The 14,934-nt window shown below is 37.9% G+C and overlaps 1 protein-coding gene across 4 annotated transcripts in view; it reads left to right on the forward strand.

The window, feature by feature from the left end:
• The window catches only part of LOC127985693 (zinc finger and BTB domain-containing protein 16-A), a 107,633-nt gene that overhangs the window by 68,022 nt on the left and 24,677 nt on the right, over window positions 1–14,934 (forward strand). For all 4 annotated transcript variants that reach the window (XM_052587749.1, XM_052587750.1, XM_052587752.1 and 1 more), the window contains exon 4: window positions 2,618–2,704. In XM_052587749.1, the coding sequence (XP_052443709.1) occupies window positions 2,618–2,704 (87 nt within the window). The remainder of the gene's footprint in view (window positions 1–2,617; window positions 2,705–14,934) is intronic.

The raw sequence follows: 14,934 nt of genomic DNA on the forward strand, positions 1-14,934 counted from the left end.
TGCCACAGCTCCCGTATAGGCTCTGGTTTCACTCGCGTCATTTTAATCATGCGCATGGCCCATACAAATAAGACGGATCAACAAGGCATCCTCTTTCGGAAACCGTAAATCCCAGGGTTTCAGTTGTGCAATACATTCAGAGGAGGGAAGTGAAAAAGGAACGGGCCTGTGGCACGTGGCACCTCTCCTCCACTTGTTGGGAGCCACGGTTGTGTAAGGGCCCATTATGTCAGGTCGGCATCACTGTGGCAACTCCGAGTGAAGGAGGGAGGAAGTGGGAGTTGCTAGAGAGAGAATCTTTTATAGTCACAGTATTTTTTATGTTGTTTTCTTTTTTGCTGGAGAGGCAGTTATTTCTAGCACTGGTCTCTGTTTTTTGTCTTTGCTGGGAAGGGGTTTGAAAGTGGGGTATGAATTCTGCCAAATCTGAGGGAGGTGTTTTTTTTCTTCACACTTTTTTTCCCCCCTTTTTGACGTGCATAACAAGAAAATCGCTATTGATCAAAGAGAGAGGATAGAATTTATCACTTTAATTCCATGACTTTTGCTGGGCCTGAAAGCATACTCCTGCTGCGTGGCTGGATGTTGTCACCCCCTGCGAGATAATGACCCGCTTCAATAAGCTCCGTTTATGTTGTGGGCTGGGTTTTAAGGTCTGGCTTTTCCCTCTCTGCCACTTAAGGTGGTGATCAATGTCCCGCTGGCCCTCCATCTCAAGCTACTTTAGTTCCTGGACTTCTCTGCTCAGTGGCCAGATGCAAGATCTACTTAACACCAGGACTGGGCAAAATCTATCTGCCTATGTATCTTTATTTAACTCTGTCTGTCTGTCTATTGATCATTCTATCTATCTAGCCGTGCCTCCATTACAGATTTGTGCAAAACTTTGTGATTTTTTTTATACATCAATAAAAAAAAGCTATTGTGCAATAAAATAATCGAATGAGATGTACGCGTGTATCTTTGGTGAAGAGTTGCTTCTGAAACGTGTCGTGGCATGGCTTGTATAAACCCAAACATTGATCAGTGTAACTGTGTCAGAGCTGTAATGCTCCACAGATGTGTGCACTGTAAATAAGGTGTTATCTAAGCATTAATGGCAAGGAAAGCCCCTTATATACTTGATAGCGGCAACATATGAGGAGTTTCTTGGAGGTTATAGTACATTAAAGAATGATCATGTGCCTTTTTTTTTTACATCAGGTGATATGTAAATGTGAGGGGAAAAAAAGTTTCCCTTGCAGTTTTGTGAAATTACAAATTGTCTGAAAACTACCTCGTGTGAGGGTAAAAACTTTTTGCGATTATATGGAAGTTTTTGCTAAATTTACGCGTTTCCTTTTGGGCATATTTTCAATTCACAATTTCAGTTTGCACAATTTGAAGGATAAAGGAAATGCAGCTAGTGTATATTGTTCTGCCATTGTTCTATAGATTTATCATTCTATCATTTTCTATCGTTTTGTCTGTCTGTCATATCTATATATCTATCTGTCATTTGATCATTCTGCATCATTCAATGCTAATTTAATTCAAATTCAATCAGGTAGTCCACCCCAATATTATACTAATGGTCAAGCCAGAAGTTGAGATTTCAGACCACTCAATCAGCAATGTTTAGAGACCGTATTAACAGTTTTTGGGAAGTTAAACTTGGGATTGCTTGCTTACAGTTTCTCTGCACTTTTAAATGCAGCACCCATTGCAGAAGAAACAGTGTTTTATGGTTAACAATTATTGGGTATGAATACACTGAAGTAACCAGTTCTGAGGTCTGTGGTAGTTCCTCTTTGTGTGCAGTTTTTTGTTTAAATAATGATGTTTGATTTCTTGAGCCATTTAGAGGAACTTGTTTGTGCCACATTTATAAGTTTATTTTGCTGAGTGGCATCATCTGCAAGAAAAGAAAGAAAAACACTTTTTTTTTTCTACTGCTTGACAGTACAGTACATTTTGCAACCTGGTTGCGAAATGGACTTTGGTTTTTTTCTTCTTTTTTTTTTTTTTTTTTTTTAAATCTAAGCTATGACTTCCTGTTGTGCTTGTGAAGGCTTGTAAGATTTAAATACATAATAATGAGAGCTGACAGTTCTGTTGCACATTTTAAAAACTCCCTTTTGATCGAGCAGATAAATACAGTGTGAATGCAATACAGTGTTTCTGCTTAATTCTGATTTATAGATCAGATTGTATATTGGCATCCTGTGGTCTCACAGTTCCTCTTGGTGTCCCATTGCAACATCTGAACATGCTATGCGGATGTCATATGTATGGCTTCTTGTTTTTATCTTTTTTTCAGGATTGTGTTTGACAGCATTTGTATGATTTTTAATGAAAGTGTGCCTTGAATGATAAATCCTTTTTATGATACATTGCTTTCATTGCACAGTGCACACAAGATCAGTGTCTGGCATACATATCCTCCAAAACTCTTTCTAAACAGTGTTTTTGCCAGCAACTTTTACTGAAGTGAATCCAGCAGACTAGATCTTGCAGGCACCAAATAATTTTACGTATTACTGGGGGTTCAAATGAGAGATATGACACCATGCACCACCCGAGGACTTCCAAAATGAAGAAGATTGAATAACCTTTGCATTTTTTTTTTGTCTTGTAGCTGGTGAGAAAGCCATCGTTTGTGACCAGTGTGGAGCTCAGTTTCAGAAGGAAGATGCTCTAGAGGCCCACCGGCAGATCCACACAGGTACGACACAAACACCAACCCACACTGCACAGATCAAACACACTCAGATGTCTTGCATTCAGTATATGCAGTATGTCACTGTATGTACAAGTTTGCATTTGAGGGCCCACATGTGTTTACGTTTAATAAGATAAATTATTACTATACCTAAGGTCTTATATATTTTTTAAGGAAAAACATGCACAAGCTTTCTTTATCTAAATTATTTTTAAATGTTTCCTTCAATTTATTCACATTTTTACATTTTTTAAAAATCTTATTTTACGTCATGCCTTTGCAGAATTTCTAAATAGTCGCTTTCATCATGTTTCATATTTATTTTGTGTTTTGTGTGTGTGTGTGTGTGTGTGTGTATATGTGTGTGTATATATATATATATATATATATATATATATATATATATATATATATTTTAAAAAGGGAATATAAATACCTCTACTTTACATATCCTCCATCTGTTGTTTATTAATGCAGTTACAAATGGGCAGTGTTGAATATCATGTTCAGATTTATATTGAATACGTAAGAAAATAGCAAGCTGATTACAGTTGTAATAACTATAATTTTGAAATGACTTGAAATTAATTCTAAATGTAAAAAATAACTTAAGAATTGTTAAATTCCTTTTTTGTTTCATTATTCATTATTTACTCATACTGTAATTACAGTAAATAATGGAATGTTTTTTCCAATTTAATTTAACTTTAGCGAAATGTTTTTTCCCAAACTTGTATCCATGCAATATTAAGAATTCTTCTGTTCTAAGAATAGAAGTTCACTGTGTGTTTATTCGCAAAGCCTGGTAAACAGTCAGCCACCTTGGTTATTTATAAACAAATAAAGCTTGAGCCACGATCATGTGTTTAAAGAGTTGCGTCCAACAACTTCTTAGGAACACATGGTGACAGGCAAATGTTTACTGGAAGAGGTGAAAGGCAAGCCACACTAGCAGGTATAAAGCTGGCAACCAACTCTAACAATTACGCACATACATACCTGCTTGTCATTCTAGGCAGATAAATTATTGGTTGTGAGAAACAGGGCAGTTGTGGTCAGGCTTGGTTGGATCGGTTTGTTTATTAGGAACCCTTAAAACAATGTTGTGGCATGGAAGGAAGACCTCTCCAATTTCCGCCTCTGCTTGCGAACTTTGTGGCAACCCGAGTGGGGTATGTGCTCATGTGCACCTGACCCTGATATGATGACCTCTGCTGGGTTGCTGGACACAAGAGCTGTGCTGATGCATGTGGCCCTCAGTACACTGCCATGCTATGACTCCTCACTTTCCAGACAACCCTCGCTATCTGCCCTTGGGAGAATGTTCTAGCACAAACGTGTCTAGCACTCCACAGCATAACAGTCTGGCTTGCTTAGATCACTTTGGGTATATAAAGCACTGTTAATGCATTACATTTGTGATCATGTTCTCATTTTTGTTGTGCTGAAAAGATTCATCACACCCATGTGGCCTCGAACCACCTTCAGGAACTAGGTACTTGAGATTGACATCTTTAAAATGTACAGTCAATAGTTCAGCGAATTCAATTAGGTCTTTCATATGTAAGTGGACACACTTGAATGGAGCTTTTATGGCTGCCAAAATGGCTTGAGTGAGTGTTCAGAACTTTAATCACTGTTGTGATAAAGACAGGCGTTTTTAAACCAGCATCAAATGCAAAGGATTGGATGAATGTTTAAAACTGTGTGAAGGCTTCAAACAATATGTCTGTAGTTCATTGTGGCTTCGATATTATTTCTGCAAACACTCTGTATCCTGACCTAGGGGCGTCAATATAAGGAAAATAATTAATCCGTTCAGAACACAATTATTTCTAATTTACAAATACTATAAAATATAACAATATTTCTAGTAATTGTTATATTTTATAGAACACAGTTCTACATCTTATATAAATAACTAGTATTTTATTGTACTTTTTATATTTATAATAATTTTTATTTTATTTTATACTACTTAAATGAAAATTTGCAATAACAGATCTACATCTTTTTATATTTTAAGTGAATATTTTTCCAAGTATATTTTTTACATGTATATAAATATATACATACACACATACACAGTGTTTTGATTCATTTTTATTTCTTATAAATATATATCAGTTCAAAACACTGATTTGAAACACAATTTTAATGATGCATTCTTTAAATCAGTTTTACAGCATTGTCATCCCCTTTTTCCCCCCTGCTTTTCATATTTATATCAAAAGTATGTTTTGATTGAAATCTTAATTGTCTCACCCTCTTAATTATTATCGCAATCTTAACCCTCTTTATAAATAGTTAATGCCTGTTGGCATGGTGGTGGTGTGTACGATGGGCAAAGGTTTCTTGTCGTTTTTCTTCATCTTAATTGTTGACTAAATAAAAACATTCTTTATTGAGCCTTTTCATTAGTAATTTCACTGACAAGATTAACCATAACTAGCTGTTAGCTATTGAATAATTATTAAAACGCTATTTTATTGCTTTTGCTCTAGGGATTGCAAGGCTTTAGGAAATTTAATTGGCAAATAAACACAATTAAATGATTGATATTCACAATTTGCCAATTCATTGTGAATATATCATGAATATTTCATATATCCAGCCCAGCTCTCTCCCAGTCTTCGAGCTGGTTGGAAGCACTTTGTGTTATTTGACAGACATGCGTAAAAGGCTTTCCATACCCTCGCTGATGGGGCCTCCCGAGAGCCTTGACCAATATGGGGCCCATTGTAAATAGGGGTTAAACAGGGCTAACGATCAGAGAAAGGCATACCAGTGGAAAAGCCTGGCTAAATATAGATTTGGAGTCTGGAGTAAAAAAAAATGGGCAGTGTCTTCCTGCCAGGGACCTGAACAGCAGTGAGGCCAGCCTCCCCTGTGGCTACCAGGCTTATATTTTAAATGTGCTATAACGCATGGCTAGTTTGATACGCTGGCTTTTTTTCCACAGTCCTTCAATATGCTCACCCATATGCTTCATTTTCACAGCCTAGATAGACTTGAAGTGGGTTATTGGGGGTTTTTATGTTTGTGGCTTCATGTTTTTTTTTTTTTTCCCTGAACACAAGCCATGACACGCAGACGTCCACATTTTGCTACGCACCAAGGGTGGGGTTTTTAATCATTCTTTGAGATGGTGTAAAGGCCTCAACAGGAAATGCTTATTTCACCTTGTTATCTCCCACTGTTAGTAAGATCATAGTGTCAAACCCTGCTTCCAAAACCTAGATTCGAAGCCAAGTCTGATTTTGCCCTGCTTACGTTATGCTACTACTGTTACTTAATAGGCCAAAAAGCACATCTCTGCCCCGACACCAGCCCTAGTGGATGTGTAACTCACAGTTGCACCCTCTTTATAAATAGTTAATGTTTGTTGGCATGGTGGTGGTGTTTACGATGGGCAAAGGTTTCTTGTCGTTGTAAACATCCAGGTCTCGGTTTTCAAGTTGGCAGCTCGACTGGCAAAAGGCTGAAGTGCATGGAGCAGCGGTCATTTCCTGTAACACTATCAGGAGGACAGCCGATGAAGTCGACCTGAATGCATGAATGATGAAACAAAAGTAAAATGCCGCAATGATTGAGTAACACAACAATAACAAAATGACCACAAAATTAGAATTTAGAGTTTTAGTTTTCTCTAATAAAAAAATAAATAAGCCTTTTTTTTTTTTTTTTTTTTTTTTTTTTTTTTTTACCCCACCTGAATACAATGTGTAGTTGTCAGATTATTTTCTGCTTCTCTAAAGCAGCAGAGACGCTTCACACACAGTATGAGTAGTAGGTGTGTTAATGTACGGTATACAGTGTTGGGAAGTAACTAGTTACATGTAACAGAATACGTAATATTTTTTTCCCGAGTCATTGTTAAAACCCAGTGTTTAACCTCAGAATTATCTAAAAAAAAAAAAAAGGTGCCAAAGTCGGATTTAGTGGTGGCTGTGCTTTAAATTATTATAATCTTAAAAAAAGATTTCGAAAGTCTGACAGTAATCAGTGTTGAGACCTACTATAAAGTTAACCCTGACTGCTTTAAATGTTTTAACAGTTTAGAAAAATGTAGGGGAAATAATTTACAAATTAAAATGTAGAAAGTTATCAGCAAGTAATCAAATGTAATCCACTACATTAATAAAGTAATTTAAATAATAACACTACCTGTTACACTTTAAATAGGGCAACTTTAAATAGGGCAACTATATATATATATATATATATATATATATATATATATATATATATATATATATATATATTAGGGCTGTCAGTCGATTAAAATGTATAATAATTAATTGCATGCTGTTTTGATTAATCTGTGAAAGTACCCACAAAATATTATTTAAAGCTAGTATTGTGTTAAATGAGAAAGTATCAAGTAAACATTACAAATTGCAGCTTTAGAAAGAAATGTTTTAATTATTTGATTTAAAATAAAATGTATTACACCCAAACATTTAGGCTACAATGGCCTAACATGGAACATAAAAGAAGATACATTGAGAAACATCTCAGAATTTTTTGTTGCTTGTGTCAGAAGTCGATAGATAGCCAATAGAGGCACCAGCCAATCAGATTGCCTACTACAAATATGCAATATGCAAAAAGCCTAGCTTAAGTGCTAACCAGTTGCGGTCCAAACTATTGTCACTATAATGATTGCGTCAGCACCAAATTTCAGACACGCCCTCCGTCAATCATTGACGCCGACACACCGTGGGAATGTACCGTTAGGGCATAACTGTATTTATAGAGTTGTTGCCCTGCTGCATCATATTTGTCAACAATCAGCTGTATGAACTGCAAGATGATGTACAGGTTTAGGGGCAGGGCCAGTGTGTTAACTGCATTAAAATATTTTATTTGCGTTATTTTTTCATAACTAATTAAGGCATCTGCTTTAAAGACATTCTTAGTGTTACAAATGGTTAAAAAAATAATGTGCATTACAACATTAATATTTCAAACTCACAGGAATAAATTTCATATTATTATAGAGAATAGTTAAGCCGTTATTTATTTTTATTTTTATTTATTTTGATCAAATAAATGAGACTTGATGAGAGTTTTCGGTATGTATATGTCTGTAGATTCAAGTGTTGAAGTTCTAAAGTATCTAAAATCGAATAAAAATTCTTGTTAAAAGAGCTTTTGTTAACTTTATGGCCGGCACGATTCATGCCTCATTCCAGACTAACACCACTACTTCAATGGGTCCCTTTGTAGGCTCGTCTCATTTCTGTTGATGTCAGAGAAATCAGCTGCTGTGATATGTTGATTGGAAGAATGAGGGGCCTTGTGTACAGTCTGTAGTATTTCAGACATATAAAGATAAGATAAATCGGGTTTGTTTCATCTAATTATTTACATGTTCTATTTATTCAGCATTTAATATAGTTCTCTATGCAGCAAAGAACATAGATAAGGTTATCTGAAAGCATCAAAATAGCTTGTAATATATCTGAACTTTACAGTGTGGCTCCTCAAATGACTTTTGATGGCATTCTTTGGCGAGGTGTTTGCTGCCTGTGACGTCAGGTGCTTTTAGACAGTTGGAGAGGTTGGTTAAGGCACAGAAATGGTCGGTCATGTTTGGTGCCAGGACTCTGAGAGAAAAACAACATCATGTGCTGTTGTTGACGCACAGCCACAGTGCTACTGGAGTCTCAGTTCTGACCTACTTTAAAGGGCAGCCCAATTTGAAGAGACTACAGCTCCACGATCACTTATCTCAAGGGACTGCAATGAAAAATTCACTCATGAATCCTGCTAAAGGGGCCTTTGTGTGTGTTTGTGCATTTTAAATAAGGGGTATTGACTTTTTACAGAGTGCGAAATGGCATGTCTCATTTCAGTCTGAAGCACTGATATGATGTCTAGCCGAGAGATGCGCTTTACCACACACAGCGGTGCTTTATTTGCTGTGACGGCTCGAATGAAAGATTTGAGATGAGGGGGGAAAGTTCCAGCATTTCTACTGAAGCTACGAAACTCAGAATTGTGTTTTGACAAAACTATTATGAGGAAACTGACCATGAAGCTCCCGGGTCTGTGCAATCAGATCTCTATCGATGAATCAGTTAGACTTCCAGGACTCTCCTGCTCAGCAATACGCCACGAAAAATCACAGCCATTATTGGTTTACACTCACAGATACTGTTATAGATGAGGTCGGTGGCATAGTTGTCACACAGCCTTTTTTAAACCGGCCGAGCAGCTGACTGCATGTAAATCCAGATATAATATCAACGGCTCCCCCTTCCCTTTTGATTTCCTCTCGTCCTCTTTTAAGTCTTGTGTTACAGGGAAAATATGCAAACCATTTTGGAGAGAGAACAGCGGATTTGCTCGGTGGGAACACGGCGTGACTCCAGTGAACCAGGCCACAGAGTAAACATTTTCTTCTCTGAAGCCAGAAATAGTTTTGACAGAGCGAGAGAAAGGAATAGAGCAACACGGCTGTGTTTTGGCACAGCAAGAAAGAGAAAAGAGCGCTTTTTTTGGGCCCCCCACCCCATCACTTTCTCTCCCACATCTGAAAATATCCTCGAATAATGTGCCCAGAGGCTTCCACTTCTCAACCCCTCCGCGAGCTTGTCACTCTCGCAAATGGGGTCTGTGCCACGGTAAACACAGGTCATGTCATAACCCTCTATTAACTCTTAGCTACTAGTAGAACGGCTGTTAGGCATTTAGTTAATTGTGACGTAATTAACCTGTCAGTGTGCATTAAAGTTGCACAAGCCAATTCGAATGAATGTGTGACTGGTTTGGGCATCCTGTTCATCCTGTGCTTCAGAAGGTGACCAGAAGTATAATGCCCACTGGTAATTTGGAATAATTATTAATCATTCATTTTGAAAGTCAGGGCTGCATTTGTTTGAACAAAAATGCATTAAGAATTGTAACATTATTACTATTTGAAATAACTGCTTTCTGTTTGAAGTATATTTTAAAATGTAATATATTACATACATACATACATACATACATATATATATATATATATATATATATATATATATATATATATATATATATATATATATATATATATATATATATATATATATATATATATATATATTACAAGTTTTTGTTTGACTGCTAGTGTGTGTGTGTGTATGTGTGTATACATATAAACAAACATAATATATTTAGAAAAAAAGTAATACAAATGTATACATTTATAATATTCTAATATTTCTCTGAATTTCTTTTAAATTGCACCATTTTATTTTTCTGTTTTTGTTGTGTGTTTTTTTTTATACGCCCAGGAGCATTGCTTTAATCCAAATGTGTTTTTCAGTGGGATTCTTTTTTTTTTTGTACAGGACAATGAGCTCTTAGCCTGAATTGTGGCAGTGTTTGTAGGTAAAGGCTGATGGGGTTGGATCGCTCGGAGACAGCATGGCATCAGAAATGGTGTCCATGTGCCGGTCAGCTGCAGCTGATTAAATGACTATTAGCTGTGCCAGACTCTATCCCCATATCTCATTCTACATCCATTACTGAGCAAGCTGTCCCACTCTCAAGCGGAGGACCCATCTGTCCGAGCCCCGCTGACCGCCTGCACCCAGCTTGGTTACTGTAGGCCTTCATTATCCTCATTGCAGTTTGGCTCTACGGTTGCTATTATTGCTGCGTTGATGTACAGGCTAACTTAATTTCCCACTATTTTTAGTGACAGCACGACAGTGATAGATACATAAAGCGCTGCTTCTATTCATCTTTCTTTCTTCTTTTTTTTATTTACATAAGAACACAAAAACAACACTAATTTGTTACTTAAATCACTTCGTAATCACGATTTCCTAAAGTAGCAGCTTGAGCATATGATATCCTCGTAACTGTTTTCCCTTTCCTGTGTCATAAAATCTGTCATTCCACAGCTTGAAGGGTGAATAACAGGTGACACGGAGCAGACTTTAAACCCGAAATCATTTGACCCCCATGTCAATTTAGCTTTTCAAGCTCTATTCAGAGGGCTGTAAGATTTAAACGAAAAGACTGAAAATGATTATCTGAATGTGTTATGTGGGATTTTGCCGGTCCAGCAGAGGCAGCGGCTTAGACCCTGTTTGACGCTTAAATCCTTTGAAGTGGTGTGTGTGTGTGTGTGTGTGTCAAGCTTATTTATTTTTTTATTTTTTCCAAATACAGAGGGCACAAGTGCTTGGACTCTGTATCAGTGACCAAATTAAATCAAGCGCAGACCGGCCTGGCCTCTCTGTTTTTTTCACAACTAATTTTTTCCCTAGATGGGATCTAAATGAGTTTTCCAGTGGGTGAGATGCTCAGTTGGCTGATAGATACCATGTGCAGACGTGCAGCCAACACCCAAAAGTAATCATCTGTTGGCAAGAATGTTTAGCCATTAGGCGAAGTATAAATTCTCACAATGAGCTCCACTTTTATCAACTAAGTCAATGTAAGAGGTCTGCTTGGGAACTCAGGCCGGTGGCCCTTCCACGAAGACCCACCGCAGTCAACAGGCTGCACCGGGGTCACCGTCCCAGCCTAGTAGTTACAGTGAGGGGAAATGAGGTTTTGTGGCATCTCAGCGTGATGGCAGCAACGTGCATTTTTTTCTTGGCAGAGATTTGACAGCAAATAGCGATGTCTAAATCCGCCTGGCATGGTGTTAGAGAAGAATCTCGACGAGAGAGAGGCTTTGTGAGGAGAGACAGCAGCACATGTCCAAAAGAAAATAAAAGTTTTGTGGGGAGATTACGGACTCCTGTAGGCCCAGTGATTCGCGGCAGCAGGAATCTCCCGATCTTGTACGCCAAACTCGCCCGAGATGGGATGCCCCTGCCCGCTACAATAAGACTCATCCTGTGTTGAACAAGCATTATCCGCCTCGGTTCTGAATGCGTTGCATCTCGGCACTAATAACCATAGGTAATTAAATGCTGAGGGGGAGTTAAGATATGAAAAGGAGAACTGAAGTACAGGACAATCTTCTGCTATGATAAAACTCAGAAACCGTACACACACAGACCCTTTGTGATTGAGTTTCCCACCTTAAAGTATCCCTGTAATGGATTAACCCCCGTCCCACGAGTGGCCTGAATAGACAAGGATTCACTGAAGACGCAACTGAGCTACTCCACAATGGTCCAGTCTTCTTTTGTTCCTTCAGCTTTTCGAGGAAATCCAACCTCCCCAAACCCTGTAATTAGATTGGAACTGTTTGCAGACATCCCAAAAGTGATCTGTACAAAGCATAAAAAAGTGTACCCTTTAATTTACAGTGCAAATACTTTTCCATTAGCGATGGGGGATTTGGTGCTGTTTGTTCCCATGAAAGGAGAAGGGGGGGTGAAGGGAGGTGGAAGACACTCTTCTGTTACTTAATTGTGAATTCTGAGATTAGTGTGAACACTTCCAACCTTTCACCCCAAACAAAGGAGCGATCAGGTCTTGTTGCCTAGTGACAAGGTCTTCACACTGGCCAATTTAACCAGTGAGCTGGTTCTCACTACCTGTGCCTGTGCAATTGATGGAGCAGGGAGTGACTGATTCCATAAGTCTTCATTTCTGGGCCAGATATGAATGCCTCCATATATGAATGCCTTCATATACCGGCCTGGAGTATAAACCTTAGTATCTCAGTGGTTATAAAAGGTGAATATTCTCATTTTTATGCGAGTTTTCCATTGGTTTAAAGCTCCATTCCTGTATGGTATTTATTTTATTTTACATTCAGATAACGGTGATATGCAAATGCTCAATTTCATGCTTTTTTTTTTTTACACTTCAAAAAGTTTCACTGGCTCCACCACACTTTTAATTTTTTAAGAATGCATGTTTACATATTTTATTTTGTGTATTATATAATACTTAATATTTTTCATATTTTAAATTAATCAAATCTTGTTTTACTATTTTACAAAGACAAGTGGATTAATAAATTTATGTTCTAATATACAGTACATCTATATTTAATCTTAAATATATATATTTAATCTTCTATATTTAATCTTAATGTTTTTCTCTATACATCTACATATACATTTTCTCTTTCAACTATAATATGCATCTATAATTGATAAACCCTTGGTTTAAAAAAAATAATATACATGATGCAATAATTTATTTATTTTTTCATCCTTGTTAGTCAAAAATAACTTTATTATTAATGGTGTTTGTTAATGCACAAGTTACTGCAATGATGCTTGGTGGTTGCTTGTTCAGAAGAGCCGACCCGATCCTAGATATTTCTTTTTTTGTCTTCTTTGAAAGTATCTGTTTTCTAAGCAACTTTATTTATTTATTTATTTGCATGTTAAATTTACCACCAGGTGAAAATCATTAGTATAACTGCTTATAAAATAATAGCATGCATTCATGCATGATCAAGCACCTATGCATCTAGGTTTAATTTAGGTTTAGGAGTTAAAATCCCTAACCCAAGTATGAGCAGTAGTAATAGTGTTGCTTACCTTAGCACTGATTATATGTAAGCTCTTAACCTTCAGTTTCTCTCATTCCCCTATGCCTGCCTGTACCCAAACAGAGTTGAGTTGTGAGCTCAGGTGGGAGCCATTATGCCATGGAGGCTTGCCCTTATCAGTTAATAGCAGGTTTCCAGAGACTAGGATTGTTTTGATAGATGACACCTGGTCACCCGCTCACAAGTCACACAAAGCATTAGAAATGAAATGCTAGGCTAGATAAGATATCACTGAAAATACTCAACCATTGATTGCTCAGTCATAAAGGTTGGGTGTGCAGCAGTCCGAGTTAATCTTTCCTCCTGTTCTTAAGACACGGGACCCAGAGTAGCATCGGGTTCAGATGCAGCCCTGAGCACCTCAGTTTGGTGCATTTGTGTCCGAAATGAATGGATGTTTCTTTTATTCTCGTCTGCGGGTAGAAGAATTCTCTTCATTCATTTTTTTAGGCATCCTGCTGATATAATAAGCTGTTTGGATGTGTCTGTTTACTTGGATTTTTTACACACACACTCACACAAAGAGAAGAATAAAGGAATGCCGTTAGGGTCTTTCATCCCCCTGTCACCCTGTAGGATTGGGTGTCTGTTTACAGTCCGGCTCAGAGGGCTGCCTGTGCCGCCCCGGTGCTGACCACAGCCCCAGAATGTGATTGATTATGTGGGGTTTATGCCATTGAGAACCTTTCAACGGCTCCAGGGGTCGCAGGGTCATCGCATCCGCAAATCTGCTTCCTTTTGTACAGTGAGACACACAAAACCTTTTTCTCCCTTCTTTACCCTGGGAAAACGGGGGATGGGAATGTCATTTAAACGGCTCTCTTCTTTTACACCGTTTCTTTCCCCATATGGCTTTCATTAAACGTCCGAGAATCTTTTGTTAAAGCAAAATTAAAGAAATGTTGTCTCTGTAAGAGGAGTAGTGACGTTAAAAGGAATTTTAATAGATACCTTCAGATAAATGTGCTTATGTTCACAGAGCTGGCAGCAACAGGAAGCTAGATTAGAAAATTATGCTCTAATATGTAAATTATCTAACTGTGCAATCTAATTTTTTGAATATATTTTGAGCTCGTTTAACTAATTCCCCATCACCGTCAGATTTATGAGACCTATCAAATTTTTGCAATCAATCTCTATTATCCTAAATCTAGGTTGCGTTACTCCAAGCTATAAAGCTTTAAATGAAAAATACTGTGGGAAAGCTGCCGCTAGGAACCTTCCTCTTTGATATGTGGCTGACAGAACAGTGTAATTCAGAAAATGTGCTGGTCCTTGGCCTTTAGGCTCAGGTCTTTGTGGTCATACGCCCTGGATTACACTTTAACCCCAGGGAGGGTCTCTAGGCGAGGTGAAAGGCCAGTGGCCTTGTTTGGAGGGGAAAAAAGAAAGTCCTCTCTCTCCTCAGGAATGCAGTATCTTCTCACCCAGTAAGCTCAGTTAGGGATTTCACCACTGATAAACATTCACCTGAGACCCTCAGGAGTCGCACCCTGGGCACAAGGTCTTGTTTGCGATGTCTCTCTGTCGTAACACAGATTGTAACACACATTCCTCATATAGATGCCGTTTCTAGACGTTCTCGCAGGAGGTGGCGTTTCTTCTGAGATTTTTATGTGTGTGTGATGTGCCATTATGTCTCTGAGAGCACTAGGGATTCAAACTAGCCCTTCTGAAGAATGTGTGGCATACATGCCGGTCTGGTTTTAGAAACAAGAGTCTTATCCTGTGTTTGCTGTAATTTGCAGGGCTCAAGGTCTATGAGATA

The sequence above is a fragment of the Carassius gibelio genome, chromosome B21 (genome assembly GCF_023724105.1).
Source record: "Carassius gibelio isolate Cgi1373 ecotype wild population from Czech Republic chromosome B21, carGib1.2-hapl.c, whole genome shotgun sequence".
Taxonomy (NCBI): Eukaryota; Metazoa; Chordata; class Actinopteri; order Cypriniformes; family Cyprinidae; genus Carassius; species Carassius gibelio.